Source organism: Equus asinus, chromosome 2 (assembly GCF_041296235.1).
Source record: "Equus asinus isolate D_3611 breed Donkey chromosome 2, EquAss-T2T_v2, whole genome shotgun sequence".
NCBI classification, from domain to species: domain Eukaryota; kingdom Metazoa; phylum Chordata; class Mammalia; order Perissodactyla; family Equidae; genus Equus; species Equus asinus.
This window is the reverse complement of record NC_091791.1, coordinates 18916393-18941746: the sequence shown is the minus strand read 5'-3', so window position 1 is coordinate 18941746 and position 25354 is coordinate 18916393. Positions and strand designations below refer to the sequence as shown.

At 48.0% G+C, this 25354-nt stretch overlaps 1 protein-coding gene across 4 annotated transcripts in view; it reads left to right on the top strand.

The window, feature by feature from the left end:
- Positions 1-23616, top strand: part of VTI1A (vesicle transport through interaction with t-SNAREs 1A) — a 354061-nt gene extending 330445 nt beyond the window's left edge. For all 4 annotated transcript variants that reach the window (XM_014851157.3, XM_014851159.3, XM_014851156.3 and 1 more), the window contains one exon: positions 10292-23616. In XM_014851157.3, coding sequence (XP_014706643.1) covers positions 10292-10385 — 94 coding nt within the window. In that variant the 3' untranslated portion in view covers positions 10386-23616. The remainder of the gene's footprint in view (positions 1-10291) is intronic.
- Positions 23617-25354: the final 1738 nt, after the last annotated feature.

The following is a 25354-nucleotide window of genomic DNA, read 5'->3' as shown; positions in this document are numbered from 1 at the left end:
ACATTGTCTATGGAGAAGAATATAAAGATGAAGCTGTCAAAGACTCACCCTTCAAGCAACCAAGGAGAGTCTGGTAGAGACACACCAGTTATTTAAATAACCACTTGATAGTTTGTATTTCCTGCAGGGGTGGAAGACAAGAGAGGAGAGGTAGGTTGGGGCTTGGGGGACCTCCTCTCTAAAAATGGGGATGATAATAGTCTCCATCTTGTAGGATCACTGTGAGGGGTCATCAAAGTGCAGAAAATGCCAGAACATGCCTGGCCTGGAATAAATGCCCGGTTATTATAGTTGCTGGTTTCAGTGTTGCTGCAGCCATCGTAACTGTCGTGACTGACGTTGGTGTTGTTGCTGCCATCGCCATGGACACCGTGGGTAGAGACTGGAAGAGCCATCTCCAAAGAGTAGAGCTGGGTGGGATTTTCTAGCTCCAGGGTTCACGAACTTTCACCTTTCTTGGATTGAGACTTTTTCTTTTTAAATAGAGGCCTGACAGAGCATTGTCCACTTTTTATTTTGCCAAGGAAGAGAGAGTAATTTCTGAGGAGAGAGTACATTTCCAATGTCCAAATAAGGACATTGGGGAAAAAACCTGCTGTTTGCTATCACCATCACTCCATAAAATAAAGGACATTTGAGCACTAAAACAGTGCAAGGACAAAATCCCTGAGAAAAGGGCGGCCCTTTAAAGTGAGTGATCTTGTTTTCAAGAGAAAGCAGCCTTCTCCGTTGCTCTTCTTTTCTCGCTTCGGCTCAGCCTGGAGTTTGGGAACCACCGCTCTCAGCCATCCCTGCCTCTCTTCATTTCACATGGAAGTGGGATTGGGTTGGGCTCAGTAAGAGGTGGGGGCCGCTGCTAGGTTTTGAGTCGTGTTCCTTGATTATGTTGAACAGTCCCTGTTGGCAGAAGACCTATTTTGAATTGCCATTGTGTACGGTTGCCATCAGTGACACTGGCTACTCAGATGAAAATGAGTATTACAGTGAAACAAGAGTGGGCCTGGGGGTCAGAAGACCTGGCTATGCCCTGAATGGTTGACGTTGGACATGTCCCTTCACCTCTCAGGGCCTTGGTGTCCCCAACTCTAAAATGAAGAATCCAGACCAGACTGTGGACACCTTTTCCAGCTCTAACAGTCTGCAAACCTTTGAGGGATTAAGTATACCTCACATTTCTAGAGCATCATTATTTAATTCTCTTCAAGTTCTTTCCAAGCCCTTTGATTGAGCAAGCTGCCTTGATCCTATCTGAAAGCCCGGAGCCAGCAAAGCCACTCTCCAGGCCCCCTGCCATCATCAAGTCCGTATTTAAGAATGGTGGTGGCCGTGGTGCCCAGGCTGAAATTTGATGTACATATTTGGCAACGTAGAGAGCAATGTAACTACATATCACTGATCAAAACCCATTGGACTTATCAGTGGGCTCTGACAGGTACTTGTTGGCTGCCTTCCCAGGCTGGGAAGGTATCCCTGAGCCAGCCAATGGGACGCCCTCTCTTCGCTTTTGATGTTTATGCCACCACCTCAGAGAGGAGGCTGGGTCCTGCTGGGGAGAGTGTCAGCGTGAGCCCAGATAGACACCAGCCTGTGGGAACAAGGAGCCTGGCAGGTTTGGGGCGGCAGCAGCTTCCTGGACTCCTGCCTCCACCTTCCCATCCAGCCCCTGGAAGTTTCCCAGGCAGCTTCCCCGGCCTCGGACAACTTTCCTCTTTCCTGAAATGGCATCTCCTTTCACAGAATGATTTGCCGACTGCACACATGTGAAAGGTTTTACCTTTTGAAAGTGCTTTATAATCTTTAATGAGCTAATCCTCCTCTCCCTGGGGTGGTTGGTGAGCTGGCTGATTTTGTTTGGGAAGAAACTAAAACCCAAGTGTCATGGAGTGACTTGCTCCAGGTCACCCCAGGCAAATCCAGGACTGTGGGCACGCAACAAATTGTCCCAGGCGCTGGCATTACTCTAATTACGGCCTTTGTTGTCAGGCTGCTGTAATTGACTGCTCATTGTGACACCGTAAGCTCCCACAGGGCAGAGACCCTGGGTTTCCTTTTTTCTTCAGAGGGACTTGGCCAGACCTGCCATACTCATCTGTGCATGGTCCAGGGACCACCACCTTCTCCAGCAGGGGAGGGCCTGCCGTAGTGAGCTTTTTGCTTTTAGACCATGAGTGGGCAGACTATAGGCCAGACCTAGCCTGCTGCCTATTCTTGTATGGACCACGGGATAAAAATGGTTTCTACATTTTTTAAATGGTTGAAAAAAAATCAAAAGAAGAATGTTTTTTGATATGTGAAAACTATATGAAATTCCAATCCCAGTGTCCGTAAAGAAAGTTTTCTTAGCACACGGCCATCCATACTTATTTACATATTGTCTATAGCTGTGTCTGCACTACAAGGGCAAAGTTATGACTGTATGGTCCACGAAGCCTAAAATATTAACTGTTATGGGTTAAATTGTGTCCTCCCTTCCCCTGCTCCTGTCCCCTAAATTCATGTGTTGAAGCCCTAACCGCCAGGACCTTAGAATGTGACCTTATTTGGAAGTCTTGCCTTTGCAGATGTAATTAGTTAAGATGAGGTCATTCTGGAGCAGGATGCTCCCCTAATCCAATATGACTGGTGTCCTTTCAAAAAGAAGAAAGTTGGACCCAGATACATACTCAGGGAGGGTGCCACATGAAGATGAAAGCAGTGAGGGGATAATGCTTCTATAAGCCAAGGAACCTCAAATACTACCAGCAAACCACCAGAAGCTGGGGGAGAGGCCTGGAACAGATTCTCCCTCACAGCCCTCAGGAGGAGCCAACCCTGCCCACACCTTGATCTCAGACTTCCAGCCTCAAAGACTGAGACAGTAAGTTTCAGTCGCTTCAGCCACCCAGTCTGTGGTACTCTGTTACGGCAGCCCTAGCAAACTAATGCGCTTTCTGGCTGGCCCTTTACAGAAAGTTTGCTGATCCCTCTTCAACTAAGCAGAAATTTAGAAAAAGGGTAAAGCCACTCTCGTTCTCACTCAGGACCTGACCAAGGTATGCTGGGGCTCAGGTAATGGCTCCTGTCTCCTCATTTCCTTGGGGAGAGTATGCTTATTTCTCCATCTATCAAAACTTATCCCTCCTGTGTCCCATTGCCTCAGGACTCCGGACAACTGCCCACATGTAAACTCAGGTCGGTAAATGTGGACTCTGAATGGTGGGCGATGGCTTAGTGAGCTGGCCCAGAGAGAACACCTAGTTTTCTTCTATTTTAAATGGCTTATCCCAGAGGCAGGAGTCTTATGGGCCATGCCCCCTCAGTTCCCTCATCTCACATGACTTCGGGCAGCTTCCTGCTCTGACCATGAATGGAAATTCTCATTCTGAGATGAACGAACCAATAGCTCCTGAAGATTGTGACCCTTATAGCTGTCTGCAGAGCTTCCAAGGAACCAGGCTGGGACTGTCCTGTCCTCAGAGGAGGACTTCGTACAGATACGTGGCAAATGTGTGATGCAGTGATGGGGAAGTGGGTGGAGACATGGAGAACAGTCATCGTGAAGGCCAAGATAAGGCCCATATCCTGGTCTGGATCTGAGAACTCCATGTATGAGTGTCCTGGTGCTGCTGTGACAAAGTACCACAGACCAGGTGGCTTAAACAACAGGAACTTATTCTCTCACAGTTCTGGAGCCTTGAAGTCTGAAATCAAAGATTCAGGAGAGCCATACTCCCTCTGAAGGCTCTAGGAAAGAGCCCTTCCTTGTCTCGTCCAGATTCTGGTGGCCCCAGGCATTCCTTGGCCCATGGCAGCATCACTCCAATCTCTGCTTCTGTCTTCACATGGCCTTCTTTCCTGTGTCTCTGTGTCCTCTCTTCTTATAAGGACACCAGTCATTAGTTCTGGGACCCACCCTACATCCAAGATGATTTTATCTCAAGATCCTTAATGAATTACATCTGCAAAGACTATATCCCTATTTCCAAATAAGGTCAAATTCTGGGGTTCCAGGTGAATGATTGCAGGTTAGGGGGGAGCACTATTCAGCCCTGTACAATCAGTATGGGTTGAAAGTGAAAGAAGTCCCAGCCAAACTTGCTCAAATCCAAAGGGAATTATTTGGCTCCGGTAACTGGGCAGTTTAAATGTGACACTTTAGGTTTCAGGCACACAGCAGGATCCGGGGGTTCAAATAATGTCTTTAGGAATCCATCTCTCTTTCTTCATCTCTTGGCTCTATGTTCCTCAGTGTGGGTGTCCTTCAGGCAGCTTCCCCTCCTGTGTGGTAATAAGAATGGCCCCTGCCACTCTAGGCTTCCATTGTCCCTACAGTCAATCCCAGTAAAGAGAGTACCTTTTTCTTGATTTTTCCAAGGAAGATCCCCAGGGGACACTATCTGGTTTGAGTCACATGCCAATTCTTGAACAAATGGTTGTGCAAGGAATAGAGAGCTGTAATTAGCTGGGCCTGCCTGGGTCATATGTCCACCTGTGGAATCAGAAAGTGGGGTCAGAGAGTGGGGCCACCCCCAAAGAGGCAGGAATAGAAGACCCTGGATGGGCATTATCAGGTGGCACAACAACCACACAACTCTAGCTCTGAGGCAACCATGTACCCAGCTTTGCAAATAATGCTTCAAATTAAAGTTAGTGTCAGAGGCTGATAATAAACCATTTCCCCTCCTCCTGTTTCCATCTCCTTCTGGTGAATACTAACGTTGAGTTGGATAAAGAACTTGGAGAGCCTTTCCCTTGTATTCGGGATGTTCCCAGAGAGGTGTGGGTATAGGCTCCTTTGCACAGAGTTTATCTCATGCTCTCCTGGCTGCTAATTGTCCTGCCAATTGTTACTGTTCTGTCAGACCCCAAAGGTGGGGCATCATTATTCAGGCCTGCTCGGCCAGGCAGGAAAACATGCGCAGGATGGGGTGCTGAACCTGTAGAGTGTCGTGCACTCTCCAGCTAATGAATGCAGGCTTGTAAAAGGGTTTGGACATGGCCGGCATCCTTAATGGGAGGGTGGCTGACAGCTAACTCCTAAAGCAGTGCTTGTCTACAAGCATCCCTTAGGAACCAGGAAGAGGGGGCCAGCCCCGTGGCCCAGTGGTTAAGTTCGCGCGCTCCGCTGCAGGCGGCCCAGTGTTTCATCGGTTCGAATCCTGGGTGCGCACATGGTACCGCTCATCAAGCCACACTGAGGTGGCGTCCCACATGCCACAACTAGAAGGACCCACAACTAAGAATATACAACTATGTACCGGGAGGCTTTGGGGAGAAAAAGGAAAAAAATAAAATCTTTAAAAAAAAAAAAAGAAACCAGGAAGATACTCCATGAAACTTCAGGAAGGCACATGTGGGTGTGGGCTCTCCTTCATGCGTTCAGCAAGCATTTCTGTGAGAACATCTATGCCAAGCTCTGTTTTAGGCACTGGAAATACAAAAGACAAAGAAGATTCAGACACTAGAAGGTCTGCTTCTCGTTGGAGAAACCTGCACAGAAACAGAAACTTATAAATCCGTGTAGTACCTGTAGTGGTAAGAGAGATGCACGGGGAAATACAAGAGTGAGACGGGGCATGATCAGGAAATTCCTGGAAGAGGTAGGGAAAATACGCTGGAGGTCAGGGACTTGATTTTGGAATCAGAATGAATCAACCTGAAAATGCTTTTGGTCACAAATAGTAGAAGACCTAACTCGAACTGACTTGAACATAAAGTTAATTTATTTTCTCATATAACCAAAAGTCCAAAGGAAAGGTGGTTTGATATACAGGTTCACCATGTCTTCAGGACTGGGGTTCCATTTCTCTGACATTCTTTCAACTATTCTGTCCTTCATTGGGCAGCTTCTTTCTTAGGCTGGCTTCCCTCATGGAAATAAAATGGCTGCAGCAGATCCAGACCTAACATCCACACACCCCATGGTCCAGATGACCCAGCATTCCAAGCAAAGCGTCTGAGATTCACTCTATTAGTCTAAGTCACATGACTGCTCCTAGTCCAGTCACTGTGGTCACCATGGAACTCGCTGATCATCTTTGCCTAGGTCACAACTCTACCCCTGGAGCTAACAGTAGTGTCAGATGTTTGGAATGGAGAAACGGATGCAGCCAACATACGTCTGCTATACATGGGAAGCAGAGTGCCTAGCTGAGCTTGCTGAAACATTCACCAACACACACTGGCATTGGTTACAGCTGCAAAAAGCTCCTGAGTCTTCAGTGAGAAGTATCGTGACCAACTATGAACAGAAGAGGATCCCAGAGGCAAAAACCTATCCTTAAAGAAAAGAAGTCATGTTGGCCCTCATCATATGTTGGCTTCCTGGAATACATTAAACCAGAGCCTCACTTGGCTTGGTCAAACACCCCATCTTGTTGACAAGGGGGGTGATAGTGTATCACTCAGGATAGTTTCTGTTATGCTGCAATAACAAACAATCCCAAAAATCTCATGGGCTTAATACAAGTCCACTGTGAGTCCTTGTGAGTCTCCTGGGCAGTGGTCCTCCAGGCGCTGCCTCAGGGATCCAGGCAGAAGAAGTCTCCACCATCCGTAACTACATTCCTGGGACATACAGCCTCCTAAATCCGAACAGCAAGGGAGAGTCAAACACTGGAAGAGAAATGCCTCCACCTGGAAGTGCCGCCCAGCACTTTTGCTCACATTTCCTTGGCTAGAACAAGTCATGTGGCCATCCCTGAAATCAAGGGACAGGAAAGTGCAGTCTGTGCCTAGAAGTGCAGAACTGGATGCTGGCAAATGGTGAGAGCCTGCTACAGTGGAATTCCTGGGCTTCGCAAGCAAGAGCAGAGAGCTGTGCCAGGTGCCACACCTGCCTCCTTCCCTTCAACCAGTCTTCTGTGATTCCGGCTGCCACACGCAGGGGCTTGTTTCCAGAGGGGGAGGAGACTGGCGATGGAAAGATTAGCCGCTCCCTGGGTTCCACGCGGGGATCAGTATTTTCAATAGTACTTTGTGAGTTCAGCCTCAAAGTAAATGGTTAATTCATCTTGTATCAACAGCACTGTGATTCATAATGTAAACTTGGAGAATCCTTGATGTTTCGGGCCCACATTCCTTTTAATTTGGCTCTGCATTCTTTTAAAGCCACAGTGTGCTCTCTTAATAGAATGCAGCATGCAAATGCACAAGTTTTTGCCTGGAGGCAATTTAGCCTGGCTGTTTCAATGGATGTCTTCTTTCAAGTGTATATTCTTTCTTAAATTATTTACTGGGTAAACACACTTTGCATTTTCAAAAGGGAGATTAAGACTGCTTGCTGCAAACCTAGTTGAACATAAAGCTTCCCTAGCCCAAAGTTAGAAGGAAGTTACTCTGGGCTTTCCCCAAAGTTCCTTCTCTAGCTCACTAGCTGGGAATCCCTCTTCCTGGCTCATTTTTTCTGATTCTCTCCGAACTCTGCATTCCTTTCTGCTTTGCCTACAGCAATACCTGCCTGCTGCTCCTGGCTCTGAGTGTTCTCTGGGCTTCCTCACCGGTGCCAGCCTTTGTTTCCCCTCCAGGCTGGCTCTGTCCTCTCCACCACAGGGCCCCAACAGTTCCCTTTTCTGGTCCTTAGAGGGGCCGTACCTGCCCAAACCTTTGAAGTCCAAAGCTGGGTTGGTAGCCCTGTCAGAGTCAAGCTTTCTTCCAGCTCTGTTCCAATTCTTTTTTTCCCCCTCTATACCCTTCATCCCAAATATCTGCCACCCTTTGGTTTGAAAACAAATGCTGTCTCCGGCTGACCTCCTCCATCACCAGCACACGCCGCAGTTCCAAGAGGGCCATTCTTCTCCTGGCTTGGGGGGGAAGACACAGGAGTGCTCTGAGAAGGCTCGATGGTGTGAAGTTACATCCTTGGGGGTTTACTTCAACTTTTACCTTCAGCCTTTTCTACACAGACTCCCTGAGATTTTCCTGCAAATTAAATTTGCACAGATTTCTTCTCCATTCTCAATTAAATGGAGTGATTATAATTACGGAAGGCTGCGTTCTTTCATTATCATTCTTTGGACAGTTCTCTTTCGAGTGTGAGAGCAAACATGCTGTTTCCTGGGGCTGTGGAGCTGACTGGATGCACCAAGGAGGGAGTGGACAATTCCATCTTTCTGACCAGCCGTGACCCAACGGTGGGGTCACCCATCTTGGGGTTGGGTGTATGTTGAGTGCATTAAAGATACGAGCTGTTAGGAAAGATCATGAGTGAAGCACACTCCTCTTTGCCTTGAGATGAGGGAAAGCCCAATTAGGAAGCCCAGGGAAGGGCTGAGGATTTTGGGATTCCTGTGTATTCATTTTTCTAACTATGCCTCAGATTAAACAAGTAACACCCACAGTTAATCCTTTATAAATTAGCATCATGGATGCCTTGGGGCCCTCAGCCCACAAATAAAATGGTTGTCAACCAAGAGACACACTACCGTATATTACTTAAGGCAGAATTTTAAAGACTTTTCATGCTTTTAATCTGTTTCACTGCTGAGTTTCAATTTTGCTGATTTCCTTTGCAAGCTTGATGTGGGTGACTGTGGTAAATAGAGATTTTGACAGTGACTTGGGCGAACGCGATGTGTAGGGACTGTTCTGAAGACTTCTGCCCCTTCTAGAGAAAAGGGGGAAAAAAATCAATTTGGGTTTTGAACGGAGCCACCAAGTAGCAGCGATCAGTGTTCATAATTAGCCTCACTTTAACAAGCCGTGAAGTCCCGTTTTTATTTATTTATTTTGAGGACAGAGAATCTTCTTGCCTCTTGAGTAAATATGGCCTGTTAAGTCTGAATTAGCTGTCATCACATAAGAATTAATGTCAGGGCGCAGCCTTTCTAGTGGGGAAGGGAGAAAATAAACGAGACAGATCTTAGCTGAGCCTTCCGTGATAAATGAGGACCGAGCAGATCGTTCATCTCCTTCGAGGAAAGTGGACACAGGCACTAAAGCAGTTTTGCGGAAGACGTGTCAGCAAATGTGATCATTTTGTAACCTGTCAGGAGGAGAGAGAGCTAGTCCTTCCAGGGGGCCACGAGGGAGTGGGCTTGTCTGATGCGACTGTCTCCATCCATCCATTTAGGTTTGGGGAAGAAGGGGTGGGCAAGGAGGAATCCGACTAAAACCACAAGGATGTCATCATCCTTCCAAGAAAGAAACTCATCCGGAAGCTAGAAAAGGCTGTGAACATCCTGCCAAGATTCCTTCCAGAAGATTCGAAGTAGGAGGGTGGGGTCCCTCTTAAATTCGGGCCTGGCTAGTCCCACCTGACTCCTCCCCTTGGTAGCCGCCTGTTCCGTGTTCTGTGTCAGGCTAAGGCAGAGACCTTTCTCTGCTTGATATTCGGAGGACAGGAGGGTGGATTTGCTGAGGGGGCTTAGCCAGATGGACAGCCTGCTAGACTGCCAGCCACTCTGTCTCTGTTTCTGTGTGGGTGGTTCTGGGAGAGAAGCATGTGCAAGGCTGTTTGACCTAGGTTCCCTTTGAAACTCTCCACAAAGCATTCTGATGTTTGACCTCTTTTTCCCAGAACGAGGTAACAAATTACGAAACAAGTTCATCAGAAGCTCTCTGCAGGCATCTGGGCGCATGTGTCTCCACTCTGGTTCTCCTTCTGAGCTCCCAGTTCCCCATCAGCATTTGGCAGAGCCAGAACTGAGGGGGATGGAATCCCTAGAGGTGAGGGCCCACCAACCGAAGCAAAGGAGACACTCGGGTACTTTGTAGTATTTCTCATTTCCATCTTGCTTTGCTGTGGAGCAAATGTAATGTTTCCTCCCGGCATAACGCAGCCTGAGCCCCAGTGACAGATGATGGTTTCACAGCCTGAGCTACAGGTTTGACACTTGCTTCTTAATCCTGTCCTTTTCTTCCTAAGTCTCTCTTTTCCTTTTCCCCAGGTATTTTTGTACAGGTAAGTACCTTACTGACATATGTTTCCTTGGAGTCTTTTACTTTAACAGGAAACAGTGCAAAAAAATGAAGCTTGTCTCACATTTTAAATTAAAAAAGAGAAACTCGCATGGGGCCCTTGATCACTACCTGGTACTCCGAGCCTGGAAAGCCATTTGATTCACTGTAGCTTTGCAGTAAGCATTTCTCCAAGTGCAGTGTGACAGTCGCTGTGGAGTCAGTCATTTCCTGGTGGACCATTCGTAGAACTAAAATACTACGTGGTCTCACACACACACCCCCACACCCCACTCCAGGCTCCCCACTCCCACCTGCGAAGCCATCGTTTGGTTAGTCAACTTAGTCTTGGATGATCTTTAGAACGTCCTCCTTTTATCTGTGTGAATTTTTTTTTTCCTTTGCTCTCTCCTAGAATCATCCAGAACCGCATCCTGGTCGTCATCCTAGCCATCATCCTGGTCATCACCATCCTGACAGCGATCACTTTTTCTGTCAGAAAACGCTGATGTGTCTGCTCTTCCTTGATAAACAGCAACCAGCAACAACGGCTTGTTCTGAGTAATTAAGACAAAATGGTCACATGAATCATTCTTTCTCGCTGACACGCCCTGAATGACCCTCTCTCTCTCTCGCCACTGTTCAGCTGAAGTGCAAAGAGTGTAAAAATATTTTCTATTCCTGTGTGCATGTGGGTGGGTTTCTTTTTCTAGGTTTGTCTTCACCCAGATTTGTTTTTATAGGGGAAGGTGATGTTTATTTGCCGTTTGGTAACTTCATCTCCCAACCAAAACAGCCTTGGTGACAGTCTTCCTTGCCCTGTGGACATGTCAGGGGTCCTAGTTTGGGAGAGGGCATGATGAGTCAGTGATGGGGCTTCTGATGGGCTGTGCTGTTTGTCATACAGCTCTTGTCACCGACTTGCCCTTCTGTGATGTCCGAGGATAAAAATGCAGAGAAAAGCAGAGGCCAGAGCCAGTGACCAGCTCCAGGAGACCAGCCCTGTTTCTCCCCAGGCGTAATGCATAGAGGCAATGTGTCTCAGTGCTTTCATTGTAAAGGTGGATATGTCATGTCAGTTGTGCAGGAGATTGACTTAGGATGTTCCCTGTTTTTTCTACGCATAATTTTTTTTTGGCCAAGAATATTTTTTGCTGAGGCTGCCCAATAACCTCTTTTCACAACTTTGATTACTGGCTACAAGAACTATTCCCTTACATTCCAAAAATCCCATACTGCCCAGAATTTGCTGGCAAAGCGCGCCCTGACACGGTATTTAATTGTGACCTCCTCTCCCCTGACCTGTGTAAGCATCTCTGTATCCTTTCGGTCTTAATATTTGCACTGCCAAAAGCAGCCCTCCTACATGCAAAAGGTCTGACAAGGTTCTCTCCACATCCATTCGAGTATGTAAAGAGAACATGAATATTTCAGGAAGAGCAAGAACATGACGCTGTCAGTGTGAAATTTCAAATGTGATTATAAATATGGTAGAGTCCTATAAGATGATCCGCTAGAAATAAACTTTATGGAGAAGATTCACTAATCTCCTGTAAAAGAATAAGGGATTGCAGCGTGTTACAAAAGGACAGCTTGGGTTTTTTACTAACAAATGTCAGCAAAGGCTTCTTGACTTCACTATGTATTCAAACCTTTACCATGCTTTGTGATTTTCTGTGGTTTCTTTCTGTCCAAAGTAACTGGGAATTGCGTTCAAAATGAGTTCATTTATGATCAGGCTTAAAATTGCCCAAGCTGAGGTCATTTTCCCCCTAGTCATAAAGCAAAATGTTTTTTTCTTAAGACTTCATAGGCACTTACAGGGTCCATACTGTCTTTTGAATATAATTGGAAGCTTTGAATCCTTGAAAAGCAAACCTGTTCTCTTCATAAAAAATGCTAACCACCTGTGCCCATGGATTGAGATCACCTGGCTGCAACAGTTCTTTTTTTTTCCCCCCCAACTCGGAAGAGAACCATTATGGTTTAGAGAGGAAATGCAGAATGGCGAAATCCACCAGAGAAATCGTACTTATCGAAACAGGCCAGGGCCTGCATGTGTTCAGATAAATCATTTAGTATTGTGTAAATAAAGCTGCAGCCCTTACTTCGCAGGGACGGTGTGGGATTTTGGCAGAGCGAAGTAGGACAGCGAAGGAGTGGGAAGGCTGTGCTGTTTTTCCTACCGGCTTAAGGGATCTATCTCAGCAAGAATCTTTTATTCTGATAACGGAATTCTGTATGTGCTAAGCACATCGAAGAAAACATTAAAAAGCAAGGAAACAAACAAATAATCTTCTCCTCCTGAAACAGTAATGGTGGGCAGGTATTATACCATCCTCTCCGGTGGATTCCTTTGAAACTGCTGAGCTTAGCTAAAGAATATAACCAGTTATGAAGCTGCACCTCACACCTCCGGACTCTTCCCGAGGCCACCTGGCAAAGCAGGTTGATCTGATCATCTAAACTTGCTGGCTCCTAAATATTTCATTAAAACCTCGTGTTCTTGTTGAAGTGGATGAAATGAGGAGGGAGTGCATCCTTCACGTCTCAGTGGCTTTTTCTTTGGGGTTCCATCTCTTTCTCAGTGGTTGCCTGAGACTGTGCCGCAGTTCAGCCTTGGAAGTGGAAAGAATAGGAACCGATAACCGTTGGCCTGACAGCCCCATCAGACCCACCTCAAGAGAGACCCCCTGGCCTGGAGTGCTTTGTAGGAAGCTGGTCCGAAGGCCCCTGAACTCCTACCTAGTCGTCCCAGATGCTGCAGGACAGACTCAAAGGAGCCCCCGTGGAGGCAAATTGTTCTCCCTTCTTCCCTGCCCCACCGGGGAAGGCAGAAAGCCTACAAACTCGAAGCGGGTCATAGATCTGCGAAAGGTTCTAGCAACTTCATATGTAGACTTCAATTGATGAATATTTCTAAAGTCGGAAGGCTTTGTTAAAAAGGATGTTTGACGGGAAGAGGGGGTGCGGTGAAGATGAAGATGCAGAAGAGGAAGAGGAAGCCTTGCCATATAAAATTCATGCAGACTAAACAGTTGCCCTGACAGGATAAATAAAGCGGATGCTCCCCTTCTCCAGAATCAAAAGCAATTTAATTAAAGTCTCTTAAGTTGTAAAGAGTTTTAAATGTTCCACGGTGAAGACGAATGCCTGCAAAGGCAGCAGGCTTGACGTCAGCTGCCAGGCCTGGGCTGGGAGGCCATTTGCTATTCTGTTTAAGGCAGGCTGGATTGTCTTATTTTGGAACCAGCTTGGTGGGGGGTTTGCTTTGCTACTGCTTCTGAGCCCTGAGCTTCAAAGGCAGAAATTAATGGTGAACAAAATTGTGCGGCTCTGGCCGTCCCATGCGGGGCAAGCCCATTGAGGGTTATCATTAAGTAAAGAAATAAAGAGGGGGAAAAAGCCTGCCTGTTCCAGAAAGCTCATCAGATAATGACCTCAGTGATTGGGTTTTCATTACCAAGCAGCATCCAGAGATTATCTACCCCCTAGAAGAAGGGAGAGGGAAGAAAAGAAAGAAAGAAAAGCAACTCTCTTTCTCTCCCTCTCTTTCTCCTTTTTTTTTTTTTTTGCACATCTTTTCTTTAAAACTGTCAGATCATTTCAGTATTTCAAATCCGAGGAAAACAGCCTGCCTGCTGCTGTATTTGAAGTTGTAATGGTGTCAAAAAGTCACGACTGACTGACAGCCGTCAGTCCCAGAGGGGCTCATTAAATCATAAAAACTTGACAAGGAAATAATTGCGCATCGCTAGCAACTTGGCGCCTGTTTAGACGTTTTTATTTTCTTTCATTATTAGTCCCCACCATTACGTTCATTAACAAATTGCATTAAACAACTGTTAAGGGCTAATGATTTGTTTATCGCTTTTTTTATTATTATTATTTAAACATTAGCTGTGTCATGTGGTACCCCAGCAGCCTCTTGCCATCATCTGACTGAATATTTTTCCACTCCGAGCTCTGGGTACTGTTGGAATATGAAATAGATTATTCATTACTCTCCTCTTTGCCACTGATTTGGTTTCATGTAGCGTCTTCCACAGAGAAAGATGAAAACTTGTCAAAAATAGGTTATATCTTATTCGAAGGGGCAACAATAGCAGCAGGTACAGGCACATTTAATATTTAATTAAGGTGGATGTTAACCCCTTTAAATGACTTTAGCTGTAAGTTCTATTCAGATGCAGAGGAGAAAAATAATTGTTCTTAATTTGCGACCTATTCAGCAAGCATCCTTCATGGAGTTAGGTGGAAATTTAGAGCAGAATTTTTAAATAATGAAATGTCCCGTCATAAATATTTATGGCCGTTTGTCTACGTAGTTGAGAATTAACTACGAGCAATGATTTCCTCATCGCTTTGGTTTGAACTGCTAGCCTACTGGGGCACCCGGTGCTTGGGCTGGAGATGGCTTTCCTGGGAGAAATGTGTATCCAGAGCCAAGGACGGTTGGTCGGTTGTGGCTGAGGCTGCTTTCAGAGGAACCACTGTGAGTCCCCTGTCTCTGGTGCACTTGCCTCCCCCTTTAGCTGAGTGTGTGGTTGGAAGACTGTGGTCTGGAGTGAGAGCAGGTAGGAACTTCTTAAAGAAACACTTGTGTATCTGCTCGGCCAGTGCAGGGAGGGTGTGATGGGGAGATGTCTGGGGCGTCTCTGTGTAGTCAATGAGCTCATTGCAAACAGTGCTTCCCTAATAGACAACAAGAGCAACGCTTTGCTGGGATTGACCTTCTGCCTTTTTTCCTTTCTGTGACTTGCCATTGGTGAAATGATCAGTTTTTCCATGGGCTATGAGCTTGACGGAAAAAGCTCCATCATCATCACCATCATCCCAAGTCAGAAGTCAATGGCATTCTCTATTCTGTAATTGCTCTCTACATCTGGTCACCCTGTTTGATTCAATGAGTTCATGTAACCATGGAAGCCACTCTCAGAGGCCTGGTTCATTGGTACTTCAAGGCTGGGGTGTTCTGGTCAATATTAGGAGACAGGGAGTATCTTTCTCCCAGCCTGTTTCTACTCCCACCCACTCATCCCCAGAAAGACCAGTCTCCTTGAGCAGCTATGCCATGGATGTGAAGGGGAGAGATGGTACTTGTTCCTCACTTAGCACAGCATCTCTCAGCATTACCCACCTAAGGACAGATGGTCCTACAGGAGCCATCACACAGGAGAGGCCAATCCAGCAGGCGTGAGCCAGGTGAGGCCTGGCCTCAAGCCTCATCCATCACTGTGGGTGTAGAAGCGGCAGACACACCAGGGTCTAGGGCGTCTCAAACCTCCATTTCAGTCCACTCCAAATTAGCCATGGGACAACTTGCCACCTTTGGGATGGCCTCCACACCTCAACAGAAGGTATGCTCAGAGTCATTTTTCCAGAAGGAAGGAGGGCTCTGTGGGAGGCCATCCCCAGTCCAACTCCCAGAGACATTGGTTGAGGCTACTGCCTGAGAAGAGACACCAGTCTTCAACTTGAGCCCTCCCTATGGTGTAGCTCACTAAACTTAAACTAAACCCCAGGAAACATTCTTGTTTATGTGGCTTTGCTCTGCCTGCAGCCCACTGGGCTCAAACCAGTAGTACCTGTCAGAGGCCATTCACATTGTGTGACTAGTCAGGTGGCTCTTAGACAAGATGTCAGCATTTTTTAAATAGAGCAAGTGACTGTGTGGACAGCTCAGAAAAGTTCTTGAAGCCATAGGCACTGCACCCAAGAGGGGAGACATTGAAGGGTAACCAAGAGCAGCCAGGCACGGGCAGAATTGTGTGTGTGATTGGAGCCAAGGCTGGATACAGGGTCCTGAAATGGGTAATTGAGCCAGGGTCAGTGCCCTCTCCTGTTGTGGAGGAGGGAAGACACAGGGAGTGCTAAGAGAGACTGCCCATCTCTGTTAGGATTCCAGGTCAATAACAAAGTGAATGTTCCAGAGCCAGCTTACTAGAGGCAAATAGGGTGAAAACAAAATGGCAGGGCAAACCAAGATGGTGGGGCAAAACCAAGATGGCAGGACAAATGGGTTGGGAATGTATGAGGAGATGAGGAACAGGTGGTGTGCAGGTTAAGGATGGATTCCCCAGCACCAGGGGTTAGGAGATGGTAAATGGGGTTCATCCCAGGGAATACTAAGAGGGAGGGGCACAGGCAAGTAGCCCCACTTTGTGCCACCCTGGGCCCATCATTGCCTTCTTCAGGAGAAGCCAAAGGAGGGGAAAGACAGGGTGCATCTCTCCCAGGACCCCGGCCCAATCACGTACAACCCCCACTGCCATGCCTTGCAGGGCTCTCAGCATGCTGTGGGAAAAGCACTTCCTTATCCTGAATCACCTCGTTACTCGCACTACATAAGTAACGAAGGCATCACAGAAAGAGGGGATAATGCCGGGATGCAGAGCTCTGGACTGTGATTCTGTGAACTCCTGCACCCCCTCCTTCCCTTCATCCAAACAAGGCCCTTTGGCGTGAATAATAGCTCAGCGGCCCCGAAGCCGGTATTGATCGGCTGCACACGTGGCTCCGCTGAGAACTGCCTGGACTTTTCCTGGGGGCAGGATGGGCACTGCTCAGTGCAGCCCGCCTCCCCCCCCACCAGCCTCCCCCAGGTGTGCTCAGGAGGGGACAGTACGGGGGGAGCTAAGGCCCTTCTCCAGCTCAGTGCTTTGTTGCCTCAACTTTTTGTTTTTAACTTATCTTGCCAGGAAAAGGACCTGCGTTGGAGAGAAATGTTTTTTGCATGATGAGGCCCCACAGAGTTGAGAATGAATATATCCTCGGGCTCCAGCCTTCTCCAAAAGGTTCTACCACAGACCCAGGCCACAGAGGCATCCTCAGCTGACACTTACAGAGGCCTGCTGTACGCCAGGCATTGGGCTGAGCACTTTGGCATGCTGTACTGCATTTTCCTGTTAACTTTCTGTCTTACACTATCAGAAGGGAGAGGAGCTGAGAACGGGCTAGAAGCCATCACTCCCTTGGGGGATGGGAGCGGTTGCTAAATTCAGTGGAGAAGCGTCAGCCATAGGCTGGTGAACACACAGGGACTGAAGCCTGCCAGCCCTCTGCCCTGAGGCTCTGACCACACCATCCCCTTCCCTTGGTCCCTTCTCTTCTGGATACGGAAAGTGGCCAAGGCCTTAATCCTCTGAGGGATGTACAATTGGAAGGTCAGCCAGGCTCCTACACGGGTGACACCCTCCAGGCTGGGAGATAACCTGAAATCCCAAGTTTGAAGATTCACTCCTTTGGTTTCTCACCTTGAACCCTGTGAAAATGCAGATCCATTTTCCCCTAGGCAGCTTCAGCCCCATCAGCCACTGATCCCTCTGGGTGAACTGAATTCCTGGGGGAGATTTTGGTTTTGGGGGAGGAGAGACCCACTACTCAAGGCAACCAGTGGTGGTCTTTGGGAGAAGGGATGCAACGGAAAGGGGCCTGGGTTCCCTGCAACCAGCTCCCTGGAGCTTTCTCCTGGGGTCAGCTGCCCTTTGGGTAATGGATGGGTTACTGGGGACACAGCCTTGCCCTAGGAGCCCACACATACCCTGGCCAGGGTGCAGGGCTGCTCAGGCTGTTTAAACATGAGGGGTCTGAGAACACATGGGCTCTGCCAAGGAGAGGCAACTGGTCAAGGGTCCTCTGGCACATCCCACAGCAGTGCCCTTGCTGAGGAGGAGCAGGGAGAGCAGGAAGGCGAGGGTGGCGTTGGAAGAGTTAACCTTGGGGTCCAGCAGCTAGCTTCCCTCCATGAGCTGTGCCAGCCTCGTCTTGTCCTGGCCCTGCTGAGAGCGAGAGGAGGCCGAGACCACTGCAGCACACCGTGTGGCATTTGGGGAAGGGCCCCAAATAGATCATTTATGCCCTCAGCAGACCCTCCCCACACTGCCCCATCCGGGGGTCTCGGCACAGCGGAGACATCGTGACCATCAGCGCCTGGCTCTTCTTAACTACCATCTTCTCTTCTTCATCCAAGCCTACCCCTCTTGAGAAACTACAGAGCGAGGAGAGCCAGATGGCTTCCACGAGCTCAGTATTGTCCCCAAGACTTCTAAATCATCAAACCTTTCCCTGTTAGAAGCATGAGAGGTGTAATCAGATTTATTCATCTAGTCAGTAAATATTTATCGAGTATCTACTCAGTTCCAGGCCCCAAAGACACATGGTGAATGAGATAGATAAGACAACGAGTAAGACAGTCCCCCAGCCCCAGGGCTGGAGGTCAGAAAGCTGTTTTCATTCCCAGTGTCCTGACTTGCTGTCTGATCTCAGGCAAGTCCCCCTGAGGTCTAGAAATCACATGGTGATGCCCCTGCCTCTGCCGGCATCCACCGCTGGCCCTGAGAAGAATGCCCCATCTCCGTGAACTGCTTGGCCAGGCCCTACCAAAAGCAGTGCTGTGTGTTCTTTCCTCCCTGCACTTTCCATGGCCACATTTGCAAAAGTGCCCCATGAGTGCGTGACTAGGGTTGATGCATGCAAGTAAGTGAGTCCCCATCAGCACCAGCCCCTTGTCCAGGACCAGCCCAGGAGAGGCAGGGGACAGGAATGGGGACATTTAGACTGGGACTGACTTGGAGGATTTTTTTTTTCTTTGCTACTTATTAAATGATAAAGGTTTGACTTAGCAGGCAATCGGAAACCCAAAATATCATAAAAGGGAAAAACGCTGCCGAATAGCTAAGAGGTGCACCACGGGAGTGTCGCTGGGCTCGGCAGCAAGTGAATTGCTGAGCGAATGGAGCGGGAGACGTTTTTCAAAGGCTTCTTGCTCCTTCTTCTCCTCTCTCTGTCCCCCGTGTGGAAAGGAGAAAATAGAAGCAGAATCCAGATTGGGGCACGTGGGTGATTTGGTCACCACCCCCCTCCCCCGCCATCAGCACCCCCAGACAGTGGAGAAACTTTGATGTCTGGGTGCATGGCATTTGGGGACAGGGGACAGGAGGAACCTGGGCACCCCAGCCTCTGGACGGGCCTCCCTCAGCTCCTTTGTGAGGGGAGATGAAACCCACAAAGCCTGAGAGAGCGGGGTTTTCAAATGAGGACACATGAGATCAGAGTCCCTTGAGCTCTGTGCCGGGCCACCTTGGTGACAGTTGGATGCAAAAGCCAATAAAGCAGATGAGCTCAGATTCGTGGAAACTTTGAGCTGTTATGGGCGTTAGGGGCCGTGTAGGCACACCGGCTCATTTTCAGATAGGGAAACAGGGCTCAGAGAGGGAATGAGACTTGCTCAAGATCACCCAGCAAATCAGTGGCAGGGCCAGGAGTAGACTCCAGGTCTTCAGCCTCCAGCTAGGCTTCTCTTCTCTGCACAAGGAGGTGTAACTTCAAACAGCACCACATTCTGGAAGCCTGGCCTCCTTGGTAGTGTGGCCTTCACACCACGGGGGCTAAAGTTCCTCACTTACATTTTTTAAGCCAACATGTACAGAAGAACTCAGTTCTATCCCTATTGGCTATGATCATTTTTTTCCCTGAATGTCTGATCTTTGCTCTTTTGAGAAATTGGCAGGGGACACGCTGGGTCTCTCCTCAGCTGAGCTACTGACATCATCTGGGAAGAGCATGTCTGTCCTCAAGCCCCTGAAATCTCTTCTGACCCACCACCATCACTAGACACCCCCCGCCACCAAAGGAATCTTGTGAGAAATAATTAAATAATATTTAGAGCCCCCACCCTGACGCTGAGCCCAAAGGGGACTCCCAGAAATGCCTTGGCAGCTGATGCTAAGAGGATGCTGCTTTAGAACTGGCGGGGGAGCCCTGAAAATGTTCCTGGGTCCTGGTGGTTGTGGCCACAGTGCATTCGCACCCAGGAACGGCCTGGCAGGGAGACACCATGAGGCTTTAGTCTTTTCCAAAGTCTGGCATCTTCCATGCTGAGTTGGGCTTCAGATACCCAGAGCTCTGGGCTCTGCTGTGCCACCAGCCTGACATGTGGCCTTATGCGTGTCATGCCCTGCTCCAGGCTTCAGTTCCTCATCCAGCAAACAGGAAAGTCTCAGGAAGGAAGGTCTCTGCCAGCTCCAGTCATCCATGGCAGTGGAAAGGGTACGCTCCCTACAAAGCCAGGGCCAAGGGCCTGGGGGTAATATGGCAGCCTTTGGTATGTAGAACCTCCCTAGAAGACCAGGAGACTTGGCTGCTGAGCTTCTGAGTGGTCTTACATGCAGGGCTGGTGTCATGGGCCTGTGACCAGTGCAGTCACACAGGGCACTGCACTCAGAAGGGCACCATGCTTGGGGTTTAATGCTCTGCAGTTGCTGTCTTGAAATTCTTAATAATGTTATCTTTGTAATTGTGTTTTGTAAATGAAGTTGAGTGGAACAATGGACCTTGAACCGGGGGCTTGGAGCCTCAGCTCACGCGCAGTCCTGCCTGCCACCACCTTCCTGCTTCTGGGGTCCCTTTCTCAGCTGCTCGCGCCTCTGCCCCCTGAAACCCCAATTCTACAAGGCCTTCTCATCCCCACCCCGACCCAGCAACTGCTGCCAACCTGTCCCCAACCTAGGCACAGGCATGGGGATGGTCTGGGTCGGGCATGCGCACCCCACAGCATCTTGGGCTGGGGCAGGGTGATTGCCATCCCCGCCCTAGGCTGGCAGCATCTGGGTGCATTCAGTGGAGAACTCAGCGGGGACGAGCCTTTAATCCACCCCTGATCTAGGTGCTGAGTGTACCTAGTGCCTCCTGGCACGAAGATTGCAGCGCCCATCTGCTGAAGGTTGGGCCAGGGGGCCTGTGGAAGGCGGAGATGCCTGCATCGACCTCCTGCCCCAGGCCTGGGGCACAGCATGCCTGTCCAGCCACTGGGGAGGAAAGGAACCTGGCTGCCAGGCTCGAGGGCAAGTGCATGCCCCAAGTCACGAGGCAGGGCCCAGCACCTGTGGGGTCTGCACTCCCCCTTGGAGAATCCCCACGCTGAAGGAGCACCCCATTGGCCAGCTCCATACTTAGAGGAACCCTCTCTTCCTCTTCTGATCCTCCTGAGTCTGGCTTGACTCTTCTAGGCAGTTCGAGGCACCCTCTTGTGACGAGCCCCGAAATGCGGTGTATAACTTTAGTGATTCCACACACATGTTAAATATTCTATTTGCCCTTAAAACCAACATTGCACAGTATAGAAATGAATGATATAATTCATGCTAATAACTTAAAATTTTGACTTTACTTCCAATGACATTAACTAGGAAATTTAAAACATCATGACAAGTCAAGAGAGAGAGAGACCAGGGAAGAAAGGAGAAAGCATTTTTTCTTGCCTTTTGAACAAGGGGCTGCACGTGTTCATTTTGCTTTGGATCTCTCAAATTATGGAGCCAGTCCTGCCTGGGTGAGTCACTTTCCCTCTTGGGCACCAATTTCTCTATCAGGAAACCAGACTGTTAACATTGTGCTTGCCCCTCCCTGGCTCACGGCACATTATGAACATGCACTTGGATGAAATCCATGAAAGATTTAGAAACAGTGTGTGGTGCCACTTCTCGGCTTGCTGCCACAGCCCTTGTTTCTTAAAAGGAGGTTCAGCCCCCCTCACAGAGGCTTAACCACCGTTGTCAAGTCAGTCTCTCCCCCAGGTATTCTCCTGAGGAATTATGAGCTGGAACTGAAGCCCCGGTCTGAAAGCGCCGCCGCCGCCACCCCCCCCCCCAACTCCACCGTCCATACAGAGTAGCGGCGTAAGCACCCAGAGAGATTTAATTTGGAATCCAGGCAAGTTGTGACATGGAAAGACGTCGGCTGGCTCGAAGGGCCTCATAGTATGAAAAGACCAGTCATTGATCTCTGCATCCGTCCATTTTATTGTCCAGTGAGGCCCAGGACTCCAGAGCTCAGTACAAAGGTACCAGCACTGAGGAGGGTGGGTGCCAACCAGATTTGGGTTGAGGGTTGTCATCCTCTTGAGAGTGGTAAAAATCCTGATTCCACTTACACTTCCAGGGGGAAGATATCTCCATTTCAGGGTTGTTTCCATAGCTACCATCACGGAGGGTTCAAGTGCAGCCTTCAGTCTGCCTTGTCTGACCTTTGAGGACTCAACTGTCCAAAGGTCGAGTGGGTCCAAAGTAGCAGCCTGTCATATTCTATAAAAGTGCTGTCACTTTAAGATAACATTTATGGAATGAATGAATGAATGAGTCCGTTTAGATCAAGTTGCCTCAAATGGAGTCCAAATATTAAATTACACACTCAACAAAGTCATTTCAGGAGAGAGAAAAAATTAGATGACCCTCATTCGGCTTCTACAGCTTTTCCTGGATAGTGGACGATCTCTCTATCATTTTAAAGTTTTGTTTGCTTATGTGTATCTTATTTCACTTCATTTTGAGTAGGGTCTTCTGACTCCAGCTCAACTTTGTCCAGATAATTCCTTAGGCCTGAGAGCTGCTCCAAAGTGGGATTAGAACCCGTGTAATACATAGTCACTTTAAACTGAGATCTGCTAATTAATCGCTCTTCTCTGTGTAACTGAGCGATAGCGCTCCTTCCCCGAGGAATTGCAATTTCATGGTTCCTAATGATGGTGCGATTACATTATCTGGATCACTTAGACTGTGGGTGTCGGGAGCGGTGCTCGGAGCCTGTCTCGGGGATGGGCAGAAATCATTCCTAAAACCAAGGGGACAAGGAGAAGGAGGGAGAATGTCTGTTGCTAATTTCCATTAATGTGCTGCTGTTTCTCACATCTCATTCAGGCATTAGTTTCAAGTTCCGATTCCTCCCAGCTCCACAATGCCTCCTTCCCCAGAACCTCACATTTTTTGCTAATAGACACAGGGTTATTTTTTGTAAAAACCTATTTATTTGCTATATTCCACAAAGTAATTTATTTTCATTACATTTCTTGGAAATGTGGTTCTACATATCATTAGTACAAGTAATACATTTTGATTGTTGTTTCCTGAACTAACTTGTGTTATTTGATGAGTTAAATAAAATGCCTAATTGCAAAGTCTGCTATTCCCATCTTTCCCGTTTGAATGATTTATCTTGCAGTCCCTTTCTAACTGAAGGGGAGTTGTAAATCTTCAGTTCAGTGCTCTGCTACAGTCTTTGTACTGTGAATATAGACACTGTCATTTTGTTTTAAATGATGAAAGTTGGGAGGATCATGTTCAAGTTGCTTTTGAATTATGGGTTTTGTCCTTCTTCTTTAATTGCTCTGAGAGCTGGAGTCGCAGAGTGATCACAGACCTAGTTCCCTCACTGGCGAGTTGAGATAATCTACTCACCTCCTCACTGAGCCTCAGTTTCCCCGACCGTAAAGTAGGGAACGTATCATCCCCCTGCCTCCCCACAAGGCCTGACATGAGGATTGAGTTAGGGAACCGTGGATGGCCCCAGCAGGCATGTGATGAACCGTCACCACTCCACTCATCTTGGTTAAGCGGGCTGCTCTGTAACATCATGGGGAACAAATATTATGGGGGCGAGGTGTTTTTGTTTTGTATTCTTTAGTGAGTCTTCTGATTTGGGCCTTAAAACATCTCAGGAATGCCTTAGATTAATAAAAGGAAGATATTCATTTCTTCATTCATTAAAAATATTTCATTAGGGCTGGCCCCGTAGCCGAGTGATTAAGTTTGCACGTTCCGCTGCAGGCAGCCCAATGTTTCGTTGGTTTGAATCCTGGGGGTGGACATGGCACTGCTCATCGAGCCACACTGAGGCAGTGTCCCACATGCCACAACTAGAAGGACCCACAACGAAGAATATACAACTATGTACCGGGGGGCTTTGGGGAGAAAAAGGAAAAAAATTAAATCTTTAAAAAAAAAATTTCATTAAAAAATTTTTTAAATTATTTTTTAACACTAAATGTCAGCTGTGGCACCAGGGACTGAAAAACAACATTGAACCACAAAACCTGGCAATTACCTGCCGTCGGAATTCAGTCACAGAGAGACCTGAAGAGGCAAGGCAGTTTGGGTTGGTTGGCGTGACTGGAGCCTACCCACTACCAAAGGTGCGGCAACCTGAAGGAGATTTGAGGACACTCTGGAAACATTAAATATTTATGTAGTGACTGAGAAAATGGAGACTGAGAAATTATAAATGCTGTGATAAAATGCTTTTAAATGAATTCATAACAATAACATCTATGGGCTGGCCCAGTGGCGTAGCAGTTAACTTCACACACTCTGCTTTGGTGGCCCAGAGTTCGCCAGTTCGGAACCCCGGAGTGGACCTAGCACCTCTTGTCAAGCCATGCTGTGGCAGGCGTCCCACAGATAAAATAGAAGAAGATGGGCATGGATGTTAGCTCAGGGCCAGTCTTCCTCAAAAAAACAAACAAACAAAAACAATAACATCTATACAAATTTGAAAAATGAGACATGTACAAGATCTAGTATCCATTCATTCTGTAAACAGGGCCTGAGTCCATATGGAATCTTGAGCCCTTGGTGACTGAATGGTCCCTGAGAAAGCTACTACCATCGGGGAGGGGTGGAGGAGGGAACAACAGATCTGTAGAACAGAGATTCAATTAAGGATGGGCCACCAGTGCCTTGTGTCCCCAACTTACTGTCACATAAAAGGGAAGTACAGAAGACATAACCTACCTGGGTTCTCCCGGTAACACCGGTGGGATCCTAGTCCCCTTTTCTCCATCCCCACCACCCCCCTAGTCCAAGCTGCCATCACCTCTCACCTGGACCACTGTCAGAGCCTCCTAGCTGGTCCCCCCACTTTGGCTTAGTAGGTAGTCCAAGCTCACCATAGCCACAGTGATTATTCGAAAATGAAAATCAGATCTTAGAACTTGCTGGCTCAAAACCTTTTGACTTGGCATAACCTTTCTAATCATAATTCCTTCTCATGGCCCACAAGCCCTGAGTGACCTGACCCTTGCCCCCTATCTCTCCCCTACTTCTCAATATCCTGCTCCAGCTCCCTCACCCCTTTTCTTCCTCCAACACTGCAAGCTCTTTCCCACCCCAGAGCCTTCTCCTGTGCTGTTCCCTCTGCGTGAGTGTTCCCCTTCCCCCGACTTCTGCCTGGCTAACTCCCGCCAGTCCTCCGGGTCTAGGGTTAAAAGACACCATCAGAGAAGCCTTTGCCAACCCATCCCCCAGTCTCAAGATGATCCACTTGAGTCTTTCTCAGCCTACCTTTTTCCTTGTCACCATATATAATCAAGTATTTCTTTCTCTGTTTATTTTAATGTCCACCTACCCCACTAGGCTGTATGCAACATGCTCTTTGAGACCTGTTTTATTTCTCCATTTTGATGCCAGAATTGAGCATGGCACATAGCGAGTCCTCAGTAGATTACTATTGAACAAATGAATGAATGAATGAATGGGAAACAACTATCATTCCAGGCAACCTTCTCAGCCACAAGTTCACCACCAGGAAGTTCCCCGTGGAATTACCCTGTTCCCATCCGAAGGTGGAGGCACTGTGGATGGCTCGGGCAGAAGACACATGGGATCCCCCCCGCACTGGACAAGAGGGAGGCTGTGAGGGAGCCCTG